At 35.7% G+C, this 23,210-nt stretch overlaps 1 protein-coding gene across 2 annotated transcripts; it reads left to right on the top strand.

Annotated features, from left to right (window-relative positions):
* Nucleotides 1–18,699: 18,699 nt before the first annotated feature.
* LOC131061022 (protein NETWORKED 4B) lies at nt 18,700–22,847 on the top strand. Of its 2 annotated transcripts, none has more exons than XM_057994530.2 (3): nt 18,700–18,873; nt 20,209–20,345; nt 20,500–22,847. In XM_057994530.2, exons 2-3 carry the CDS (start codon nt 20,252–20,254, stop codon nt 22,437–22,439), a joined length of 2,034 nt encoding a protein of 677 aa, XP_057850513.2. In that variant the 5' UTR covers nt 18,700–18,873; nt 20,209–20,251; the 3' UTR covers nt 22,440–22,847. The 2 variants fall into 2 exon arrangements, with proteins under 2 accessions (XP_057850513.2, XP_057850512.2); XM_057994529.2 differs by having other exon boundaries at nt 18,704–18,873; nt 20,215–20,345.
* Nucleotides 22,848–23,210: the final 363 nt, after the last annotated feature.

Here is a 23,210-nt window from a genome sequence, read left to right as displayed (position 1 = left end):
TAAACCCTGACCGATTAAGTTTGGTGAATTGGTTGTATTGGTTTATGATCTGATGATGAGTGGTAATGATTATGACATGTATGCATGTTGTATGAGAAGAGTTTCAAAGTGTTTTTGGCACGTAGAGATAGCGATCTTTATCTTGGGAATGAGCAAGTATATTGCATGTAATGCAAACCACGTGATGAGTTACAGAGTTCGATGAAGTGGTGATCAAGGAGTGATCAAGGCTATCTTGAATGAAGTGCAGAGATTATTATGTAATCCAATGGTCATACTTGAACCGATTTGTTTGTAATCTCTATGAGAGAATTAGGCTTGTGTTGTGTTACCGACCTATTGATTTGTTTATGAGGTCGATGAGTTGTTTTGTTTCAAAGTTGGAAAATTTCTAGTTGAGTGTGGTTGCTGAACCAGATGATGTATCTACAGTTTGTGTAAAGGCAGATAGGAGCATGAAAAGGATTTGAACAAGCAAGTGTAGTGTCATTCAAACATATCAACAAACCCCTGTTGTTTTCTAACAATTACAATAGTTAAAATCCCCTAACTGGGTAAGCTTTAACAAGCTTAGTTTTATTCAAATCCTCTAACCAAGTGGTCCATTAGCTTGGATTTCAAATCCTCTACCGAGGTTACTCCTCATAGAGTATTACTTCTAATAGGGCATTATAGTCAATCCCTTAACCGAGTAGTCCCTAACAGGATCTGTTCTTAACAAGACTTTTTGTAATGCTTTAACAAGCTTGGCTCCTAATAGGGCGAACTTTAGAAGAGTTTAGAATACTTATGGGTATTCATCCCCACCGTGTTTTTTCCCATTTGGGTTTCCACGTCAAAAATATTGTGTCAAGTGGTGAATGTTTTTGTGGTTATGTTTACTATGGTTGAATTGCTTAACTGCTAAATCCACTTTGATATGTTATGTTAACCGGAAAAAATCTGATATGAGGTTTTACTTATGTCAAGAAAGTATTTGGATTTTTATGAGTTTCAAGTTGTTTAACTGTTAATATGTTATAACAGTCAATCGTTTTAACTCGATAGTGATATTGCATTTGTAGTTCAGTGGTTTAACTTGTCAGTTCTAAGTTTGCTTTGAGAGGTTGATTTTGAGATTGGTAAAAGTTTATATTAGTTTTCTATCTACTGATTCACCCCCCTCTCAGTAGTTGACTAGATCCTTATTCTTTTATCATATCATCAACCACATCATATCACTTACTCATCCAACTAATTGCACCTACCCAGTCTGAATCCACATAACCATGAATATCAAGGGAAATCACGTCTCCAACCAAATTACCATGATAACACAAAGAATACTTGAAGGTACCCTTAAAATATCTAAAGACTCTTTTGACTGCATCCCAATGAACTCAACTAGGATTAGACATATATTTGGAAAGAACTCCCACTGCTTGGGCAATGTCTAGTCTAGTACAGACCATAACATACATCAAACTTCCAATTGCACTCTGGTAAGGCACTCTCCTCATGTCTTCCATCTTTGATGGAGATGTAGGACAATCTAAAACATATAATTTTGTTCCAACTATGAAGGGAACACATAATGGTCTACAATACTGCATGTTGAACCTCTGTGATATTGAATTCACATACTTACTTTGGTCTAGCCATAACTTTTTGTTCACTTTATTTCTTCTAAATTCCATCCCAAGAATTTGTTTCATTGCACCAAGATCTTTCATTTCAAATTTAGCAGCAAGTTGAGACTTCAGTTCTGAAATCATACATTTCCCTTTACCAATGAATAACATATCATCAACATATAATGCAATGTATAAGAAATGATCACCATCAAATTTATAATAAACACAATGATCTAATTTAGAACACTCAAATCCAAAACTCAACACATATGTATCAAATTTTTGGTACCACATCCTAGGACTCTGCTTGAGGCCATACAAAGATTTCTTCAATTTATAGACCAAATTGCTTTTACCTTTCACCACATAGTGCTTTGGTTGTGTCATATAGATATCCTCCTCCAAATCACCATGAAGGAAAGAAGTTTTCACGTCCATTTTCTCAACCTTTAAATCATAAGCAACATCAATAGAAAGGAAAAATCTAATGGATGTCATTTTTGCAACAAGAGAAAATATCTCACCATAATCAACACCCTCAACCTAAGAGTAGCCTTTTGCAACCAACCTTCCTTTATACTTCTCAATGCTTCCATTTGAACCAATCTTTTTGTTGAACATCCATTTACAACTAATAGGCTTCTTTCCTTCAAGAAATGGTACAAGATCCCATGTATCATTCTTTTTTAAAGTTGTCATTTCTTCTTCCATAGCAATTTTCCTGAATTTTGCATCATTCATAGCTAATGCCTCTTCTATAGATCTAGGTTCATCCACATTATTATTCAAAGCAAAAATACATCTCCAATCATAAGGTGAATACCTTTCAGGTGGTTTTCTATGTCTTGTAGACCTTCGAACAAGGTGAGTTGGAGTTTATTCCTCCTCTTTTGAAGATTCAAAGCTAGATGAGCTCTCCTCAACTTCTTGCCTGTCAAGTGGTCTCAATTCAACTCTTTCAGGCATAGAATGGAATTGAATCACATCTTCTTGTTTATTCTGTTCTGGCTGCAATGTAATGTAGGGAGACTCAATTTATCTATTAATAACACTTCTAATTGAATTACCTTTTGGGTAACAAGGTCCCAAAGCTTGTATCCTTTCACACCATAAATGTAATCGATGAAGATAAATTTCACAACCTTGTTCTCCAACATTATTCGCTTCTTCTTTGACACATGTGCATATGTCTCACAACCAAAAAAGATGTCTCAATGAATGCTTGTGACCTGACCATGCTTCCATAGACGTTTTATCAACAAGAGTTGATGTAGGAGACTTGTTAATTAAGTAGAAAGTAGTGGCAACAACTTCAACCTGAAACATTTTTTCTAGACCAACACCACTCAGCATACTCCTAGCCTTCTCCACCAATATCATGTTCATTCTTTCTACAACTCCATTCTACTGTGGAGAATACAAAGTTGTCTTCGGCCTGTTAATGCCACGGTCTTTATAGAATCTATCAAAATCATTAGAGAAAAATTTACTGCCACTATTAGTCCTCAAACAGTTAATTTTATTTCCAGTCTGCAACTCAACCATTGCTTTAAATTCTGTAAAATGACTGAAAACTTTATTTTTACTCTTTAGAAAGTATACCCATGTCCTTCTACTAAAATCATCAATAAATGAAACATAATATGTGGATTTTCCAATTAAAGGAACATCTACAGGACCAAACACATTACAATGAATAAGATCCAAAACACCATAAGATTTATGAGAACTCGAGTAAATTCCATAAATGCAATGCTCATAGAAATTAAAGTCAAGATTACAATGATTCAAACTTTCAACAAGGTTTTTATTTTTTAAGGTCCTCAGACCCTTCTCTCCAATGTGGCCAAGTCTTTGGTTCCATAATAGAGTCTTCTCTGTAGGTAACTTTGCTTCAGAAGAAAGAGCACCCTTAGGTACCCAAAAGCCATGTCCATCCGCTGAAGGTGAAACCCTCAAATATTTTGACGAAGTATCGACATATTTACTTTTTACAAAAGTGTTATTATACTCAATAGTGTATGCCTCTATCTTATACAAAGTGCAGAACCTAACACCTCTAGAAATAGCCATAGCACCCTTAATCATCTTACATCCTGCATCATAAAAGACTACATGCATACCCACATCTATCAGTTTCCTCATAGATAATAAATTTCATTTTAAACTAGGGATATGCAACACACCACCAATCCTTTTTATTCTACCATTAGGAAACCCGATTCTAAATTTACCTCGACCAAAAATGTCTAAATGTGAATCATCACCCACGTACAACTTACCTCCATTAAATTCTTCATATTCAGAAAACCAATCTTTATTGGAAGTCATATGAAAAGATGCACCTGAGTCAATTAACCATGCATCATTACCTGCATGAGTAGTCAAAGCTGCAATGAATGCATCACCATGTTCCTTATTGGACTTTGAATCAAAATCGAACTTCTTTTTTCTTCTTCTTCTTTTCTTCTTTGCAGTCCTTACGGATGTGACCTGAATTACCGCAATTCCAACAAATGACTTTGTACTTTCTATGAGATTTTGATCTCCCTTTGGATTGGAACTTATTGCGCTTCTCATTCTTCTTGCCTTTTTCCTTAGGTCTTCCATAGATAGTTAGGGCTTCCTTTGAACTGATGGATACTTTCCTTCGCATATCTTGACCAAGTAGGGCACCCACCACATCTTCAAACTTCAAAACAACAAAAGTATTGCCTATAGCCATAACAAGGAAATCTCACATATCAAACAAAGATCAAAGAAAGATCTAGCATTTCTCATCTTTTTCCATCTTAAGACCAACAAATACAAATTGAGCCACCAACATATTAATGCTCCCAGGTGATCTACAATCCATCCACCCTCTTCCATCTTCAAGGAATACAATTTCTTCCTCAATAAAATTTGATTTAATAAATATTTGGCTTGATACATCTCACCAAGTTTAGTCCATAACTTCTTTGTAGTGTTCGCTTCGTGGACATTGATCAAAATAGAGTCTGCTAGGAACAATCTAATTTAGACCCTTGGCTTTTCAGTCCATGACATCATACTAAGTAGTCATAGTAGGATCTATAGGTCTTTAGAAATATGCATCAACAACATCCCACATATCTCAATCTATTAGCAGATCTTCTTGTTAATCCCAACCGGTGCTGAGAAGGGAGGGTGAATCAACACTTTACCAGTTTTAAAAAATTAAAACCTTTTAACTCAAGACTGTGCTAATTTAATATTCATCACTATAAACAGTAATTGCAGAAGAACATGCATGCATGAAAAGATACATAGTAACACCAAGATTTATCTCGTGGAAACCCAAATGGGAGAAAACCACGGTGTGAGTATAAACTCACAAAATTTGCACTCTTCTGGAGTACGCCTGGTGAGGAGCCATCCCTGTTAGAAGATTACAAAGACACTGTTAGGTGCCACCCGACTAAGGGATTTTGTTTAAGGCTTGTTAGTGCCTTTACCCTATTAGAGGTAGCCTTTTTAAAGGTATTAGGATCATCAATTAAGATGACACTTGGTTAAGGGATTTTACAAAAAGGGACCTGTTAAAGTCCACTCGATTAAGGGATTTTGAGTTGCAATGGTTAGAAAGTAATAAGAACTTGATCTACTGGAATAGCTACTGATAGCTTGATCAGATCACAATAAAAATCATACTCTGTCTCCATCGGTTGTGTCTTCTCTACACTACACCAATCCTCTACTCATATTCTCAACTCTGCACTCTGTCAGTCTACTTTACACACACTCTTCTCTGCTAAATCATTTAGCACTTCCTCACTCTTCACTATGCACTTCGGATCGCCTCTCATGGGATTTTCTCTTAGCATCAAGATTAATCATCAACTCAGCTTCTTTATTCAACAAATTTTCAAATTCATTTCTAGCATTATTTATTGTTTTTGAATGAACTCAAAAATACTTTATACACTCTCCATCGTCACCTTCAGGTGTTTCCTCGATCAATGCAAACACAAATTTTGATGGATTTCAAATTAAAAATCTCTCACACTTTCTCTACGCACCCTGCAACAACTCCACCAACTTCTCAACCAAATTTTCCACCGCATCCCCCAAAAATAGTGACTTCTGGTTGAGTCCAATCTTTTAAATGTGAACCAGAAAATCCATAAGTAATCATGGTCTAGCTACATGATGACTAAAGTTGACTTCACCAAACTTTAGTTTGGCATAGACACAAACTCACCAACTCACCTTTTGCCATCGCAACTATAAAACCGATCATCGCTTTGAGATTTTTGGCGACCACCTGTCTTCCTTTTTCTTCGTCGGTCAGCCTGTATACCACTGTGCTCTTCATTACTGATTCAATCTTTGATGCCGGTTTGTAGTGCTTCGATAAGGCTCTTCTCCTATTTTCCAATAAGGTTCCAGTTTGCATACAACCTCAAGCCTTTTTGCCTAAGTCACCTTCTATGACTTCACCATCATCAGAATGACCAACCTAAAGATCCGACCTCAACACCAATCTACTTGAGTGACATATCGGTTAACTTAGTCTATCTTCCCTTGAGCTGATTGAACCTTGATCATCTGTCTCTTATGCTTCTTCCACATTTGATTACAAGTCATCACCTTTGCTACTGTGACACACCACTCCATCAGTCAGTGTTAGACATCAATGAAAAATCTCAGCTAATATATTGGTTTTCTGGATTAACCGGTTTTGTCAATGCCAACACTTCCATCTTCAACTTCCACATCTCAAAATTACTACCATTAAATTTCTCCACCTCTATTCTCCCTGATGAACTTGCCATCTAAAATTTCCGACAACAAAATTAAAAAATATCTTCTGCACAAGCTCCCACTCAAATCTAGATTAATTCAAAAAAATCCAACAACCCACAACTGAAACCAAAGGTGATCAGGCTTTGATACCACTTGTAAGGAAGTTAAGTAGTGAAACAACTTCCTACACTAACCTTGAGAGGAGGGTAATGCAATTTGTTTTACAGATCGTTACAACAGTTATAGAAACTTAATAGACATAAACAAATGTCATACATACCACAACACAACAACACAATGATTTATGTGGGGAAAACCCTTTTGGGAGAAAAACCCCACACTCCAAAAGTAGCTCAATATATTATTCAGCAATCAATTGTAGATTACAATATATTTGCAGAGAAATATCTTCACAAGAGTACCACTAATCAAAGACTCAAAGTTAACTCAATAGTCATAAGACTCTTACACATAACCTCTATCTCATGCACCTCATATATAGGAGATACAATACAATAAATTGTTAAACGGTATTACAAAACCATTTTAGGAGTCAAAACTTTTGGAGGCCATAACTTGTGAACCATGTGTTTGATTGATGAATTGTTTGAAGTGCCAAAAAGCTTGTGAAGTGCTCTATGGCCTTGTAAACCGCTATGTTGTTTATGCCCACTTTGTAGGGCATTTTAAAGCCTCTAAATTCCTCAAAATTAATTTTTAAATCTTTCATCACACCCTCCAAAAATAAAAACTTTAATATCTTCAAAACTAGCTATGATCTTGCGATGAAAATTTACCGACATGCTCATCTAGCCAACTAGAAGCTTTAAGGATAATTTCACACCATTTCATATTTAAATGAAAACTTACTATAAATAGTAACCTCGTGTAAATGCAAGGTTGAGACACCATTTTCCCAATAATAAGTGTCGTGTCTCTTTAACTTGGAGCTATGTAAATTGTTACCTAAAGGATATATCCTTGGTTATGAAGGTGTGTATCCTTGTTTCTATCTCCCTTAAGACATCCAAATGTCACTATGTTGACATATTAAGGGGGGACATACATCATAGCCTCCTTGTACCATATTTTTCAATTCAAGTTGCATATTTCCTTGCATAATGCCTTGTTTGGTTATCCTTTTGCATGTCTTATATGGGGTGTGCATTCTCAAAACTAGACCTATCTCTTATATGAGATGCTTCATTCTTGAAGCTAGATGCAATCCTTTTGTATGTCTCATATGGGGTGTAAATTCTTGAAACCAGACCTAACTCTTATATGAGATGCTTCATTCTCGAAGCTAGATGCAATCCTTTTGTATGTCTCATATGGGGTGTACATGCTCGAAACCAAACCTAAGTCTTAAATTAGATGTTTCATTCTTGAAGTCGGACACATTGTTTTTCAATTGCATGTCTTATACAGGTTGTTAGATGCTCAAAACTAGACCTAAATATTATATGAGATGCTTAACTCTTGAAACCATATGACATTTTAGAAAGATGGGTGGAACTAGCATAACACAATTTGATACTATTTTAAATTTTCCTTCCTATATGGATCACCTACCATAACACAACTTGCTAGCCCATGGAATCCATGTTCCTTATTTCTCTCCCATGAACCCATAACATAACACACTTTGCTAGTGTTGGATCATGGTTTATTGTGCTTTCAATTGGTGTACATCCTTGTACTTTCTAGAACTCCACTTGTTCTCTTGCAATAACATGTAGAGAATCATATTAACAATTTGACATTTTGATTATCGAGGTCTCTTCAACTAGTTGACTTGGAACTTTGGATTATAGTACAACAATGTTTTCTCTTGTATGGATTGATATGATCCTATGCTTGGGGGCTTGATCATCCTCAACATTAACCTATCCCTAGTTTGTCTTTCTCTTAGATGCTCTATCTCTTCGTTTCTACTTTACCGAGAGTATGACCATAAGATCACACTCCACTGAAGTGGGAGCTAAATGTAGCATCATGAATTATACACCTTTATTGGTGTGTCCAATTTTACAATCTTCTAGCACCTATTTTAGTATTTCTTTTTTCCTCTATGCATTATGGTACCTTTATTGATTTAAATTAATATTTTATTCAATATTATGGATATTATTCCACTTTATTACGTCATCATAGTCTTATTTGGGCCCTTACTTCTAGGTGTGCCCTTTATCATGTTGTCTTGATTTATCCTTAATTCTACCCCAATTTCAACTTTCAAGATACATTTTTCATATCTATACATTATGGTTTGAGCCATCGAGCGAGAATTAGCATTAGATCCCCGTTATCTCATGTCCTTATAATTTTTTAAAAAAATTGATAAGACTAGGGCAACCCACCTTCCTGGTCCCACTCTTTTTTCCCTAAATTTTAGGAGCATAATTTGGTAGTCTTGCCTAATTTGAATCCCACATTGTGTGAAAATATATCAAATCTAAGTCGGCCTAAAGTTTATTTCAACTATGAAAGCCCTATATAAGGCATCCCTCTTAATTCATTTTTATCATCTTATCTTATGCTAACATTATCATCAATTCAAGAGCAATTATTCTTCCTCAAGAGCAAATTTGATTCAAGGAGCAACAAACTAAATCAAGTCATCTTTCGTTTATATTTTATATATGACTTTATGACGGATTTTATGTGATTTATCATGTTATTGCATCAACACATGAAGGAATTATCTTAAGGATATTGCATCACCTATTGAAGGTATAATCATCTGCATTCAAGCATTTCAATTTCTTGCCCTCAAAAGCCAAGCATTTCAATTCAGTTCAAGTTCAATTTCTATTTCAATTAGGATTGATTCCAAACCTGAGGTTTGACCTAAGGTAAACCCCTATTTACAACCTCCTTTCTTTCCTCTAGTGCATAGCTATAGGTACCCAATGAAGCAAAAAGACCTCAAATAGCATCAAGAGCTTGACATAGACCTATTCCCAGAATTTACGCCTAACTTTTTGGGACTATAGTGATAGGGCGCCCCTATCCTAGGACTAGGGCATTGGGGAATCCTAGTCCTCATAATTTTGCACCAATTTTTAGTGGTGGATTCTAGACAACTTTAGATTCCAGATTCTTTGATAGCAACTCAAGAGACCAAGGCACTAGGTGCCCTAGTAACACCAAATTAGTATCAAATTTCAATTATAGGTGCACAATTAGATTCCCTATCCATTTTTGTGTCTACTACAATATTTTTGATTATCTATCAGTCATTTACAACAACTTAAGTGTTTACTTTTTTCATACCTTAACCATAGTTTGCATCACTTCAACATATATCCAAAGTTCATTCAATTTCCATAGTAGCGAAGGAATAGAAACCCTAGAAGTATCATTTGAATTTCATTTACAAGAGTTGGCCAAGTATAATCACTCTTCTAGGTGATTTCGTATTCCAATGTTAGTATGAAAGTGGATCTTGGTCTTATGTCCTACCAGGTTTCATTTTCATACTATATAAATGAAAAGTTATCTGATACAACAATTGCTATGAAAGATTCAAAGAGAGTAACAATTAATAATTAATAACATGTCACAAGTTGGTTGCAACCAAGGCTCTAACTACAACAATATTAATGAAACATAAGAATACGTTTAACAATAATAATCTAGCTACTGCAAATTCATAAATATTTAATAATGGAAATTACAATGCATGTACATAGCCAACACCGCACAAATGAATAGCTAATTCCCATAGAAATTACAAGTCTTCACAAGACCAGGAACACTGGAAACCACATACTCAAAGGGAAAGCCTATGAAAAAACTAGTACCATTCACCATTAGAAAACAAATAGCCTTAGAAGGCTAAGCACTCCATCTGCCATAAGAAATATACATTGACCCCCCAAGAGGAGAAAAAGATCCAAGGCAGAAAAAACCCCTCCACCAAACATGCAAACCCCCATCACCAAGCAGTGCCCAAGGAACAACACATGAGGAATGGCTAGGAAAAGGGCAGGGAGAAGGCCTTCCCACAAAATATATTTGCACCATGCACTAGAAACACCAATGAGGAGCCCCAATTGTAGAGGATCACACAACACCAATACCCAAAATTCCCATGCTCAATGCATCGAGAGGATCCATAAACAAGGGTATCACAAGAAGACCTGATGTCTAGCAGCCAAAACAGAAGCCACTAAGTGGGCCCCAAAGACTGGACCCATCCAAAATGGAAGCCAAGATGAGGACTGAAAATCCTCAAAAGAAAACCATAGCCATTATCAGCATTGTCATGTCCCAAGGAGACTCTGCAACCAATAGACAAAGAAAAAAATGACAAACACCAACAAAGAAAGCATCATGGGAAGGACATGATGGTACATAGAGAGTTCACAATGAACAACCCCCATACCTGAACACAAACGCAAAAACAGAGAAAGGATTTGCAACACATAGACTATGCCAAGGGGGTAGTAACTGTTGGCAATTTTTGTGCCAATCTTAGTAGAGCTCAAATCTAGGATTTCAGTGTAACTAACATTTCATGTTAGTCAATATCGATAACATGTTGTGTTATCGGTCTCAACAGAGTTAGCTGCTTCTTCATAGTTTTGCAGAGTCATATAACATGAGGGTTATATGATGTGTCAATAACACAATTGTTATTGACCCCCGTGCCTCATTTGTTATATCAACAGTTCATGTCAATAATCGAGTCATGTTATTGAATAAGTAATGTTATTGACCACAGAGGCAAGGCATGTTATTTATCGATGTGGCAGGCCCCAGTCAACGGGATAAGAGGTTTGAGAAATGATAATGTGTTTTCTCTTATCCCGCCGGGTCGAGGGGAGCACAATGTGATGCCGCGGGATAAGGAAAGTAAAAAATGAATGAGGATTTACCCTTATCCCATAAGGTTGGAATAACATGGGGAAATCTTATCCCGCAAGGTTGAGCAAATGCATCAAAGGTCCCGTGGGATAAGGAAACAAGAGTAAATCAAAGAAACTCTTATCTCATGAGAGGAAACAAAAACACAAGTGGTCCCGTGGGATAACAAAAGCAAAGCAGAATCAAAGAAAAACTCTTATCCCATGATATGGAGGAGGGACCCACAGAGATCCCATGGGATAAGGAGAAACCAAAAACTACAAAGCATTTTTCTTATCTCACGGGGTAAATTCAAGGACACAAAAGGGCCACTGGATAAGCAAAACATGAAAAAAAAAAAAGTCTTATCCCGCGAGGTAAAAGAAGACCCACAGTGATGTTGCGGGGTAAGATGCAAGGCCATTTAGCAGTCAATACAGTGAAGAGGACGTAGACCCGGGGTGCCACGTTAACCATCTGCAGTCGTCTGATATTCATAAAGGCCCGATCTGATGGTCATGTTTTAATCATCGATTGGGCCTGTTGGAGGCCTAGATGGATAGATCTTGTGCGTCCATCTTCACACGAATATCTCAGATCAATGACTGATTTTCAAACTTGCAGCTGCCATTGCCATTTAAACTCTTTTGTAGATGGTGGTTGTCGATTCGATGGTCGAGGTTGTTTTTTGCTCAATTAGTGCCCGATTTTGGACCTGATATCACTGCAACCACCAGATTTTGATGCCATAATGCCATACATGATGCCTGTTGATGATTTCAAATGCAACCCATGTCTCTTCAATGTGGTTTGAAGAATGTTTTGTGCCTGTAGATGTCATTCTGTACACAGAGATGCATCTAGATGCAGGGTTTTCCCTTATTTGTGGAGATATTTTCTCTTCCAGAGGCAGAGGACGCTCCTAGAGCTAGATGTAGCACGCCATCAGATCTCAAATCTGATCTCTCCCTCTCCTTTGATATTTTTGTAACCTAACCCAGGTGGGGTTAGGGTTTTCTCAATTGCAACCATTTGAGTTATGCCTGATCTATAAAGGCAATTTTGTAACATTTTTCTCAAGATCTTCTCCCTTCTTTTATCATGCAAAATTCTTATGTCTCTCTGCATCTGTAAATTTGCCTTGCTCTTTCATCAATAAAACTATCTTTCTTGCCTTTATTCGATTCTTACAATCTGTGTAAGTGTTTACCTCTTTGTTTGAATGCTTTCTCCTTTGGTTTTTTGCAATGTAAGTGACCATGTTGATTTCCAACATTCACTCACACTTAGATGGCTAAGTAGAATAGAATTTTGTGCATCCTTGGGTAGTTTTCATTAATGTTTTGCGCAGCTATAGGTAGGGATGGATCATTATTTCAGTCTGGGTGCAAACCCTTTTCCCTTCTTTCCTACAACTCTTCTCTTTCTCCCTTTTCCTTGTCAAACCATAGATTATTTTTATCAATGTTGGGTTGGTCCAATACTCTGCATTCAGATTGAATAGGAAGTCAGCCTTCTTTGGAGATTCAATCTCACAATAGCGCAAGGTCCCACACTTGAGAGGTTGATTCAATGTTTCACAAGGTTGGTGGTCAAGCCTGATTACCAAGGGTGCAAACTTTTGTGTTAACAGTAACCAAAAGTCTCCCAACCAGCGAGAGGGCAAGACCCCACCCCACAAAACCATGCACATGGGCCTCCACAATAGCCCAACAGCCAGACGCCACCACAAAAGCCCAAAGCAAGTAAAGGAAAAAGAGTACGAGGACCACATCCTCTTCAACTACAGCTCCATCATCATAGTCCTAACCCCAAACATAGAAAGAGAAAAACCATCAACCAGAGTAGCTGGGAGCCACGAACCAGACATCCCACACATTGGAGAAGGGCTCAATCTATACACATAAGGCAAGAAAGGAGAACAAAAAACTTCCTTTCTCATTAAAAAGGACCAGAGTATCATATTAAATATATAAATATGATATTGTTATATTTAAAAAATATAATACTAAATAATTTATATGATTAATTCATTCAATGTCTTACATGTTGGGTCACATTGCTAATGTATATAATACAACCAAAGATATGAGGAAGCGCATATTTTTAATCAACTTTCTACATAAAAATCAATAGAAATCTTGATAAGAATATCTATCTACACACTTTTATATATTATGAAATATATATAAACTACATATTCTCATTTGTGTTTTATTTAATATTTATAGAAGCAACTAGAGTATATAGATATTATCATTCATCTTTTATATAAATTAAATATATACATTTAATATTGTTATTATTATTATATTTAATAATATAATACTAAATTCGCCAAGACAGACTGGACTGAGCCTCCAAGGAAAGATTGGCAAAGAAACTTTGTATAGAAACTTTGTGAGAATTGATATGTATATAAAAGTCAGTCTATAGCCTCAATAGAGGAATTGTAAATAGTACAGATTCTTTGTATTATCTGATCCTGTAAGGGATCTGGGCTAGACCGGAGGTTTTCTTATCTCCATTCTTTCCTACCGGTGCCCACACCGAATGGAGATGTAATATTTATTATAATAAAAATAAATTTGGCCTCAGCCTTTTATCGATCAAAAAAAAAAAAAATAATATAATACTAAATAATTATATATTATTAATTCATTTAATGTATTACATGTTGGGTCACAATGTTAATATATATAATAATACTATGAGAGATACGAGGAAGCGCCTATTTTTAATCAACTTTCTACATAAAAATCAATAGAAATATTGAAAAGAATATCTCTTCACAGATTTTTATATATTATGAAATATATAAATTAAATATTCTCATTCGTCTATCTGAATAATGCTTCAGGATTTGATTGTGTGAGTTTTTTTGCATCAACGTTTCGGATCACACTTTGTGATCCATCATCGGGATGATAGTAGAGAGCGCCAAGGGAAATAGATGATATTGTAGACCTAGACACAATTAAAAGAGTGAGAAACATGGGGAGAGAGAGAGGGTGACAGGATAGGACAAGTGACAATTTAGGATAGGAAGATGAAATATAAAATCTTAAAACAAAAATGGAAACCAACAAGTTAAAAACACAATAGAGAATAATACAAAATTAAATAAGAGACACTAAGGAACAAATATATGAAACCAAAGCAAGGAGAACCAAAATAAATAGACCAAAAAATTAAATAAAGTAAAGTAAAAATAAAAATAAACTTAGAAAGAAAAATAGATGAATCAAATAACTAAAAATTATACAAATAAACAAATGGAAAGTCAAGACAAAGAAAAAAGAGAGAAAACCAGAAAAACACTAAGGAATAATACAAAAGCTAAAAATGAGATGAAAATGAAAAGGAATAAAATTGATGACAAACTATATAACTATATGTGTGTGTGTGTATATACAACACACATATACATATATACATATATGTATATACATATACAGATATACATATATGTATATACATATACAGATATACATATGTATGTATGTATGTATGTATGTATATGTATGTATGTATGTATGTATGTATGTATGTATGTATGTATATGTATATGTATATGTATACGTATATGTATATGTATATGTATATGTATATGTGTGTGTGTGTGTGTGTGTGTGTGTGTGTGTGTGTGTGTGTGTGTGTGTGTGTGTGTGTGTGTGTGTGTGTACATATGTGGAAGAATGTGTGTGTATGTAAACACACAACATACAAATAATAAAACACAAAGACAAAAACACACACAATAAAAACAAAGGAAAGGCTAAAATGCATATATATATATATATATATATATATATATATATATATATATATATATATATATGCGTGTGTGTACATACATACATACATAAATGAACATGAAAGAAAACTCAACATAAAACAATCAAAACACACAAAAGCAAAGTCTAATAAAGGAAGCAAAAATAAATAAATAAAATAGCTAAAAATACAATAAAAATATAAAGAAAAACCATAAATAAATAAGGTGAGAAATAACAAGGTGAAAAAAGAAGAAACATGCAAAGTGAAAAGGCACGCACATGCATACACACACATTTACATGTAAGGAGAAAAGGCAAATATTAGAAAGAAGAAACCTGCAATAAAGTGAACACAAAAAGGGAGGGAAAAGGGAAAAGGAAAGGAAAGGAAGAAAGCAAGAACCAAGAGGAGGGCCAGGGTGAGGATACCGACATGATTGCCAAGAGATAAGGACAACCATGGGAGGAGGGGAAGATAGGCATCTGAGGGGCAAGGTAATCTAGAGACAAGGAGACACACGAGGGAGAGAGGAGAAGGTGGGAAAAAGAAAGACAAGGTAAGCCCACTAAGGAAAAGGTCAAGGATGGGGATGACGAAGCTTTTTTATGCTAGAAAGCAACGGTTGTCACGACGTGCTTAAATTCCACCCCTCATCATGATTTATGTTAGAGGGGTGTTTATTGATTTCAATGGCCTCCTTAAGTTTCCTCTTAAAGAAATTATCTTCTTTGAACAAGATTTCAGTGCTTTCAAGACAAATATGGTGCTTGGTGGATCTAGAGTGCTCAGCAAGAGTGGATTTGAGGACACATTCATATTTAATGTTAGCACTATGTTCCTTGATCCTAGTGCCAAAGGAACGTCATGTTTCACCTATATAAGGTGCACCACAAGAACACGTCACCTTGTAGACTCATGAATCCAAGAGAATGTCCCTGGAGTCTTTGAGAGGGGGGATCCGATTTCTGACCAACGAGAAAGGTTTGAAGGCACAAAGAAAGCCTTTCTTGGAGGGGATTTTAGAAATTTGATGGGAGATGCCTTCAATATAAGGTAGGGAGATGCATGGAAGGTCAGAAGGAGGAGAGTGGGTAGAATGCGAGAAGAATCAAGATTTGGCTTGGTTAAGGGCTTTGGAGATGTGCTTGTTGGAAAACCCATGCAATCTAAAGATGCATCGTAGATGATCCAGCTCTTGGTCTAAGTGGTCACCATCACAAATACGATAAGCCCTCAAGGCTAGGGTTTTGAGAACCCCAAATTTTTGGCAGAGGTGGTGATGTGATAAGGAGTGAAGATAAAGGTTGGTGTGGGTGGATTTGCGGACACACGATGACCTAGAGAGTCGTCAAATTTCTTAATGAAAAACACATCCAAGAAAGGAAGTTGGTTATTAGATTCCACTTCCATGGTGAAGGAGATGAAAGGGGATATGTTGTTGAGGTGGGGCAAAAAATCCTCGAGCTTTTCCAAGCCATGGGGCCAACAAACGTTGGTGTCATCAACATAATGTTTCCACCACCTTGTCTTAAGAGAGTAGGAGAAGAGGGTAGTTTCTTCAAAATTCTCCATGAAGAGGTTGGCAATGACAGGAGAAAAGGGAGAAGCCATAGCCACCCCTTCAACTTTCTCGTAGATCAAACTTTGGAATGAAAAGAAAGTGGAACTCAAGCCCAACTCCACCAAGGTAGCAATCTCAACATTTACCTCGTGCCTAACTATCTCAATAGAGTCCAGAATGGGAACCTTGGTGGAGAGGGAGACGACATCAAAACTCACTAAGAGGTCGTGACTATCTAAACAAGCATCTTTAATAAATTGGACAAAGTGGGAGAAATCTTTGATGAAGGAGTCAGATTTTTTGACGAGAGGCAAGATGAGCTTGGAAAGGAAAGAGGCCAAATTATAAGTGGGTGATCCGATGGTATCGACAATGGGCCACAAAAAGCTTCGTCATCCCCATCCTTGACCTTTTCCCTGGTGGGCTTACCTTGTCTTTCTTTTTCCCCCCTTCTCCTCTCTCCCTCATGTGTCTCCTTGTCTCTAGATTACCTTGCCCCTCAAGTGCCTATCTTCCCCTCCTCCCATGGTTGTCCTTATCTCCTAGAAATCATGTCGGTATCCTCGCCCTACCCATACTCTTGGTTCTTGCTTTCTTCCTTTCCTTTCCTTTTTCCTTTCCCCTCCCTTTTTGCATTCTCTTTATTGTGGGTTTCTTTTTTCTAGTCTTTGTCTTTTTGCGTTACATATAGATATGTGTGTGTGTCTTTTCTCTTTGCGTGTTTCTTCTTTTTTCACCTTGCTATTTCTCACCTTATTTATTTATTAATTCTTTTATGTTTTTTCTTTATATTTTTAGTTATTTTATTTATTTTCTTTTGCTTCCTTTATTAGACTTATTTCGATTGTTTTATGTTGAGTTTTCTTTCGTGTTCATTTATGTACTTGCACATATATATGTGTGTGTGTGTGTGTGTGTGTGTGTGTGTGTGTGTGTGTGTGTGTACATGTATGTATGTATATATGTACATACATATGTATATGTATATATGTACATACATATGTATATGTATATATATATATATATATATGCAATTTAGTCTTGTATATGTTCACATTTTCTTACTTGTATATATGCATTTTAGCCTTTCCTTTATCTTTATTGTGTGTTTTTTACCTTTGTATTTTATTATTTGTACATATTATGTGGTCATTTTTATTCCTTTTCATTTTCATCTCATTTTTAGCTTTTGTATTATTCTTTAGTTTTTTTTTGGTTTTCTCTTTTATTTCTTTGTCTTGACTTTCGATTTATTTATTTGTATAATTTTTAGTTATTTGATTCATCTCTTTTTCTTTGTAAGTTTATTTTAATTTTTACGTTATTTTATTTGTTGGTCTATTTATTTTGGTTCTCCTTGCTTTGGTTTCATATATTTGTTTTTTGGTGTCTTTTATTTAATTTGTATTATTTTCTATTGTATTTTTAACTTGTTGGTTTCCATTTTTGTTTTAGGATTTTATATTTCATCTCCCTATCCTAAACTGCCACTTGTCTTAACTTCTAGAAACATTATGCATTGTGGAAATCTAATGACATTGATTTTCATCCGTGTTTTATTTAATATTTATAAAAACAACTAGAATATATAAGAAATTACAACATTATCAACACAACTATATTAAAGGAAAAATCATCCTTTAACTAACAACATTATCAACACACCTACATTAAAGGAAAAATCATCCTTTTAACTAAACTACTGCCAATAAAAAATCAGCACGATAAGAATTAATTTTTCAACTCGGTGACTAAAAATCGACGATCCGTGCCATCCGGAGCCTTTGTATGATTTTCCCGTAACTGACAAATATACACATCACATCTTTCTTATACTTAGGACCGTTGGAAAAAGTCTAACACCACTGTCCAACACGACAAACACTTGTTTTAACCATTTTATATATTAAACAACAAATTCCAAAGTATAGGAATCCCTGATAGGTAGTAGAAGACAAAATTCAATGAGGCGCACCGCATTTTCTGTTGGAAAAATAGGCAAAACTTAATTTGAATCGCTTGATATGCGCGCTCTTCCAGTACACGTTGTCGTTTTCCCAAAACGATGGACTGCCACGTCAGTGCACGCAGGTTATTTAAACACATTTCTTTTCTTCTTGGGAAACGTCAATTTTTGTTTTTTTTAATGTGTTATCTGCATGACCGTTGTATCAAACCTATGGGCCCTCATTTCAGCTTCTAAAGTAGAGCGCTCTCAGAGGTACTGGAAATAATTTTTTGCAGGACGAAGTTCGAGAATCTGAAGCTTCTGTAGCAGTCCATGCATTTTCTCATTTTCAGGTTTTTTTATTTATTTTCCTTTTCTTATTCTGTTCTGATTCGTAAATATTTGGACTGATTTACTGTTTTGGAGAATTTGTTTTCGCCTGCTGATGCTGTGAGGCATTTTTTCTTTCTTTTTTATGTGCTGTGAATTTTTAGATCATCTTTAGAAGATTTATGCCTGTTGTGGAGATTTTGAAGTGTTGCGTTCTTGGCATTTATATGGAAAAAGGGGAAAATTTCATTTTCTAGAACTGGAAATAGGTAGCTTGCTGTTCAAAGGAGGCATCTTTCATTCATCTTTAGAAGATTTGTTATGCCTATTGTGAGGATTTTAGAGTGTTTTGCGTTCTTGGCATATAGATGAAAAAAAGGGAGAAATGCATTTTCTAAAACTGAAATAGGCAGCTTGATGTCCAGAGCAGGCATCTTTCATTCATCCTTTGAAGATTTGTTATGCCTATTGTGAAGATTTCATTTTGCGTTTTTTTCAACTTATATGAAAAAAGTGGGAAAAAATGCATTTTCTAAATCTGAAATAGGGAGTTTGCTATTCAGATTAGGCATCTTCCATTCATCTTTTGAAGATTTGTTATGCCTATTGTGAAAATTTTGAAGTGTTGAGTTCAAGGCATTTAGATGAAAAAAGAGGAAAAATTCATTTTCTAAAACTGAAATAGGCAGTTTGCTGTTCAGAGTAGGCATCTTTCTATTGTTGGAGTTTACTATAGACGGACAGGCTTCGGCGTGAATGTGATTTCTTTTGGTTTTGTGATGCATTTGGTTGAATGAAACAAAGCTTTCTTAGGTTCTATCGGTTTTGAAACTTTAATGCATGAAATTTCCAGTCCACATTGATTTTTCTACCAGATATTTCTCTGGAATTCTAGATTTGATTGTGTAGATTTCTATCACCAACGTTTGGATCATACTCTGATTCATCATCAGAGCATGAAAGCAAAAGAAGAGAAGATAATTCATTTTGATGCATAATCAATCTGGCATTGATCAAATTTGTTTGTGCCCTGAATCATCTGCCTTTTGCTCGAAGCTTCATCTGTATAAATCGTAGGGAAGTTTCTTCGGCCTTTCATGTTCACTTGGATTATTTTGCTAAGGGACATGCATGCATTTAGGTTTCTATTTTTAAGGTCTTCTTTGTTTATTTAGCAACAGCAACCTTGGAGCCTTATTTAGGGAATTGCTTTTTCTATTTTTTTACACTGCATAAACTCTCTTTCTTTTAATATTATAGGAGATTTGTGATCTTTAATAGGTTACCAAGACTCTCTCCGGTTTTGCTGCTCTAGTATTTTTCATCGACTCTTTATTGATTTCTTTGATGTTTTCAAGATCCAGGTAAAGAAACTCTGAACAAGTCCTTGCTTTGTTAAAGATGAAGCAACTTACCCGAAGTTCCTCCTATTCTTGGTGGAGGGAAAGCCACAATCGTCCAAATCAATCTGCATGGCTTCGCAATGCTCTAGAAGGTACTTATACTTCTTTTTCAGGTATTATAAATCTGATTTATAACAGCAGGAGTCATTCTGAGATGATCGTGTTAGGATAAATGTTTTGTATTCTGTGTCATTTTCTCAAATTGAACCAGTGCTTCAAGGTATTGTGTTGTTGACAATTTGGCAGAGCTAGATGAGAAGACTCAGAACATCTTGAATCTTGTAGAAGCAGAAGCTGATTCGTTTGCTCAACGAGCTGAAAATTTCTACCATAAGAGGCCGCAGCTCATTACCATGATTGAAGAGTACTACAGGGCATACCGATCATTGGCAGAGCAGTTGGACCATCTCAAGGGGGAAATTAGACAAAATGTCCCTAAACCTCTTCAAGTTAAGTATGGATTATCTTGTGAAGCTCCTCTGGAGAGTCCATTTAGAAAACAATTTTCAGGAGATAAGAATCAGCGGTTTAAGGAGCTTCTCAGAAGGCACGAAACGTATGGATCTGATTCAGAAGTATCAGAAGTAGATGATCCAGAACCAGAGGATTGCAACCGAAGGAGTAGAAGACATTCCGACCAGGAATCTATAAGAATGATACCTTCTGATCTGGAATCTGAAAGCACGTTATCTTATTCAGATTCCGAAGCTGCTAGCCATGTTGTAGAGTCTCCAGAGATTGAAAATGTTGGAAGCAAAATAAGAGAAATGCAAGCAGAGAACTTGCTTCTTGTCAAACAATTAACAGCAAAAAACATTCAGGTTAAACGTTTGAAGATAGAAAACAATAAATTGAAGAAGGAAAAGGCTTTCTGCAAAGAAGAGATGTCTTTAGTTGTGCAGGATAGGAGTCTTTTGGAAAAGGAGTTGGAGACCATCAAATCGGAGAACGCAAAACTCAGGAATGAAAATGAGGTTAATGTGTGGGAAAGGAATGATTTGCACAAGGCGTTAGAATTCATCAGATATGAGAACACCAAACTGCAGAACGAAAATGAGATCAATGGACAACAGCTCAAAGTTCTTACAAAAAAGGTCAGCAACTTGCAAAAAGAGAACAAAAGCTACAAGAGCATGTCACTTGTCCTTGGCTGTGTCAATGGAGAAGCTGCAAGGTTGGCTAGGAGCAATGTGAGGTTGCGGAATGAAATGTGTGGAGGCAATAAACAAAGTGAAGGCGCTGTGCAGATTCTGAAGAAAGAGAAAAATAAAGTTGAAATCATCTTGGAAGCTAAAGAAAATCTGGTAATGGAACAGAGTTTCAAAATAAAGGAATTGCAAAACGAGGTCTGTGATAGAGAACTAGAGTTAGATGTTATCAAAGCAGAAAACACCAAACTGAGAAATAAAAATGAGGAAAAGAATGTTGAAACTACAGGGAAGGCTCAAGAAAAATTCATATCAGAACAGAATTTGAGAATAGAGGAATTGCAAAGGGAGGTATATGGTCTTGTGGCAGAGAACAGTAAACTGAGGGATGAAACTGAAATTAATGTTCAACAACTACAAGTTCTTAAAGAGAATGTCTCTAAGTTGCAAGAGGAGAATATAAAGCTCTGTACACAGAGTAAGAATGTTGAGATCACATTGGAAGCGAAAGAAAAATTCATATTAGAACAGAATTTGAGAATAGAGGAATTGCAAAGGGAGGTATATGGTCTTGTGGCAGAGAACAGTAAACTGAGGGATGAAACTGAAGTTAATGTTCAACAACTACAAGTTCTTAAAGAGAATGTCTCTAAGTTGCAAGAGGAGAATATAAAGCTCTGTACACAGAGTAAGAATGTTGAGATCACACTGGAAGCGAAAGAAAAATTAGTAATGGAACAGAATCTGAGAATTGGGGAATTACAGAATGAGGTCTATCAGCTACTTGAAGAAAACAGAGTACAGGAGATTCAACTGCTCGAGAGAGATGAACAAAAAAGAGAAGCAATAAGGCAGCTCTGTTTTACTCTGGATGCATTGATGGATAAGAACAAGAGATTGCAGGAAGCTCTCCAAAAATTGCAAAGGGAAGTGGGAAAGAAGCCTAATAATATTGGAATCAGAACGTCACGAATTTCAAGGTGGCAGAAATTTCTATTTCCCCTTCTGGATGGTAGATCTAGGCCTTTAGCTATTTGAAAGCACACATTTTGCATTGCATTACTGTATAGTGTATGAGTAAGTTTGTGAGTTTTTTATGAGGCGGCATTATTATTCACTTTTGTCTAAAGTTTTGTTTCTGATTATAAGTATGTTCAATCTTTATATCCCTGTTGGTTTTACAAGCAAGGATATTGGAGAATGGTTAGGACTGCAATCAAAGATATTGCAGAAGAGATCCATCACCACCTCTCCACACTGTATGAAATCCTGTTGGGTACTTATGTATTTGCCTCTTAGCTTCAATATGTACTGTTCTCTGAAAATTTGGGCTATGTGCAGAGGGTTTTCTTTATTGTCCTCTTCAGCATTGCATGCTTGGGTAGTCCCTGCCTTTGTTGGTGACAGTGAAATTATTTATATATTATTTTGAAATTACTTATTTTATTGCGAAGCTTATGACGAAGGTTTTCTTTGGACGCTTCCTTCTGACTACAAGTGCCAATTCTATTTTGTATATAATGAAAGGGTTTAGGAAAATCTAGATCTTGCCTGCTTTGAGTTAATTGATGCCAATGAATCTCTATAACAGTAGATTAGCACGCAGCCAAATCACCCAAATGAATAACATTGATAATCTTATTTACTTATAAAAAAAAAAAAAAAAAAGAGGAGGTTATAAATTGTTTATCTAAAGTGAATTTTATTTTTTATTTTTATATATACAACTTAATGGTGTTAAACTGGAGTTCCTCTTCTATTCAATTATTTTAAAACATAAATGATAGTGAGCACATTCTATAGTGAACA

Source organism: Cryptomeria japonica, chromosome 9, assembly GCF_030272615.1.
Source record: "Cryptomeria japonica chromosome 9, Sugi_1.0, whole genome shotgun sequence".
Classification (NCBI taxonomy): domain Eukaryota; kingdom Viridiplantae; phylum Streptophyta; class Pinopsida; order Cupressales; family Cupressaceae; genus Cryptomeria; species Cryptomeria japonica.
The sequence above is the reverse complement of the archived record's forward strand: the minus strand, read 5'-3'. Positions and strand labels throughout refer to the sequence as shown.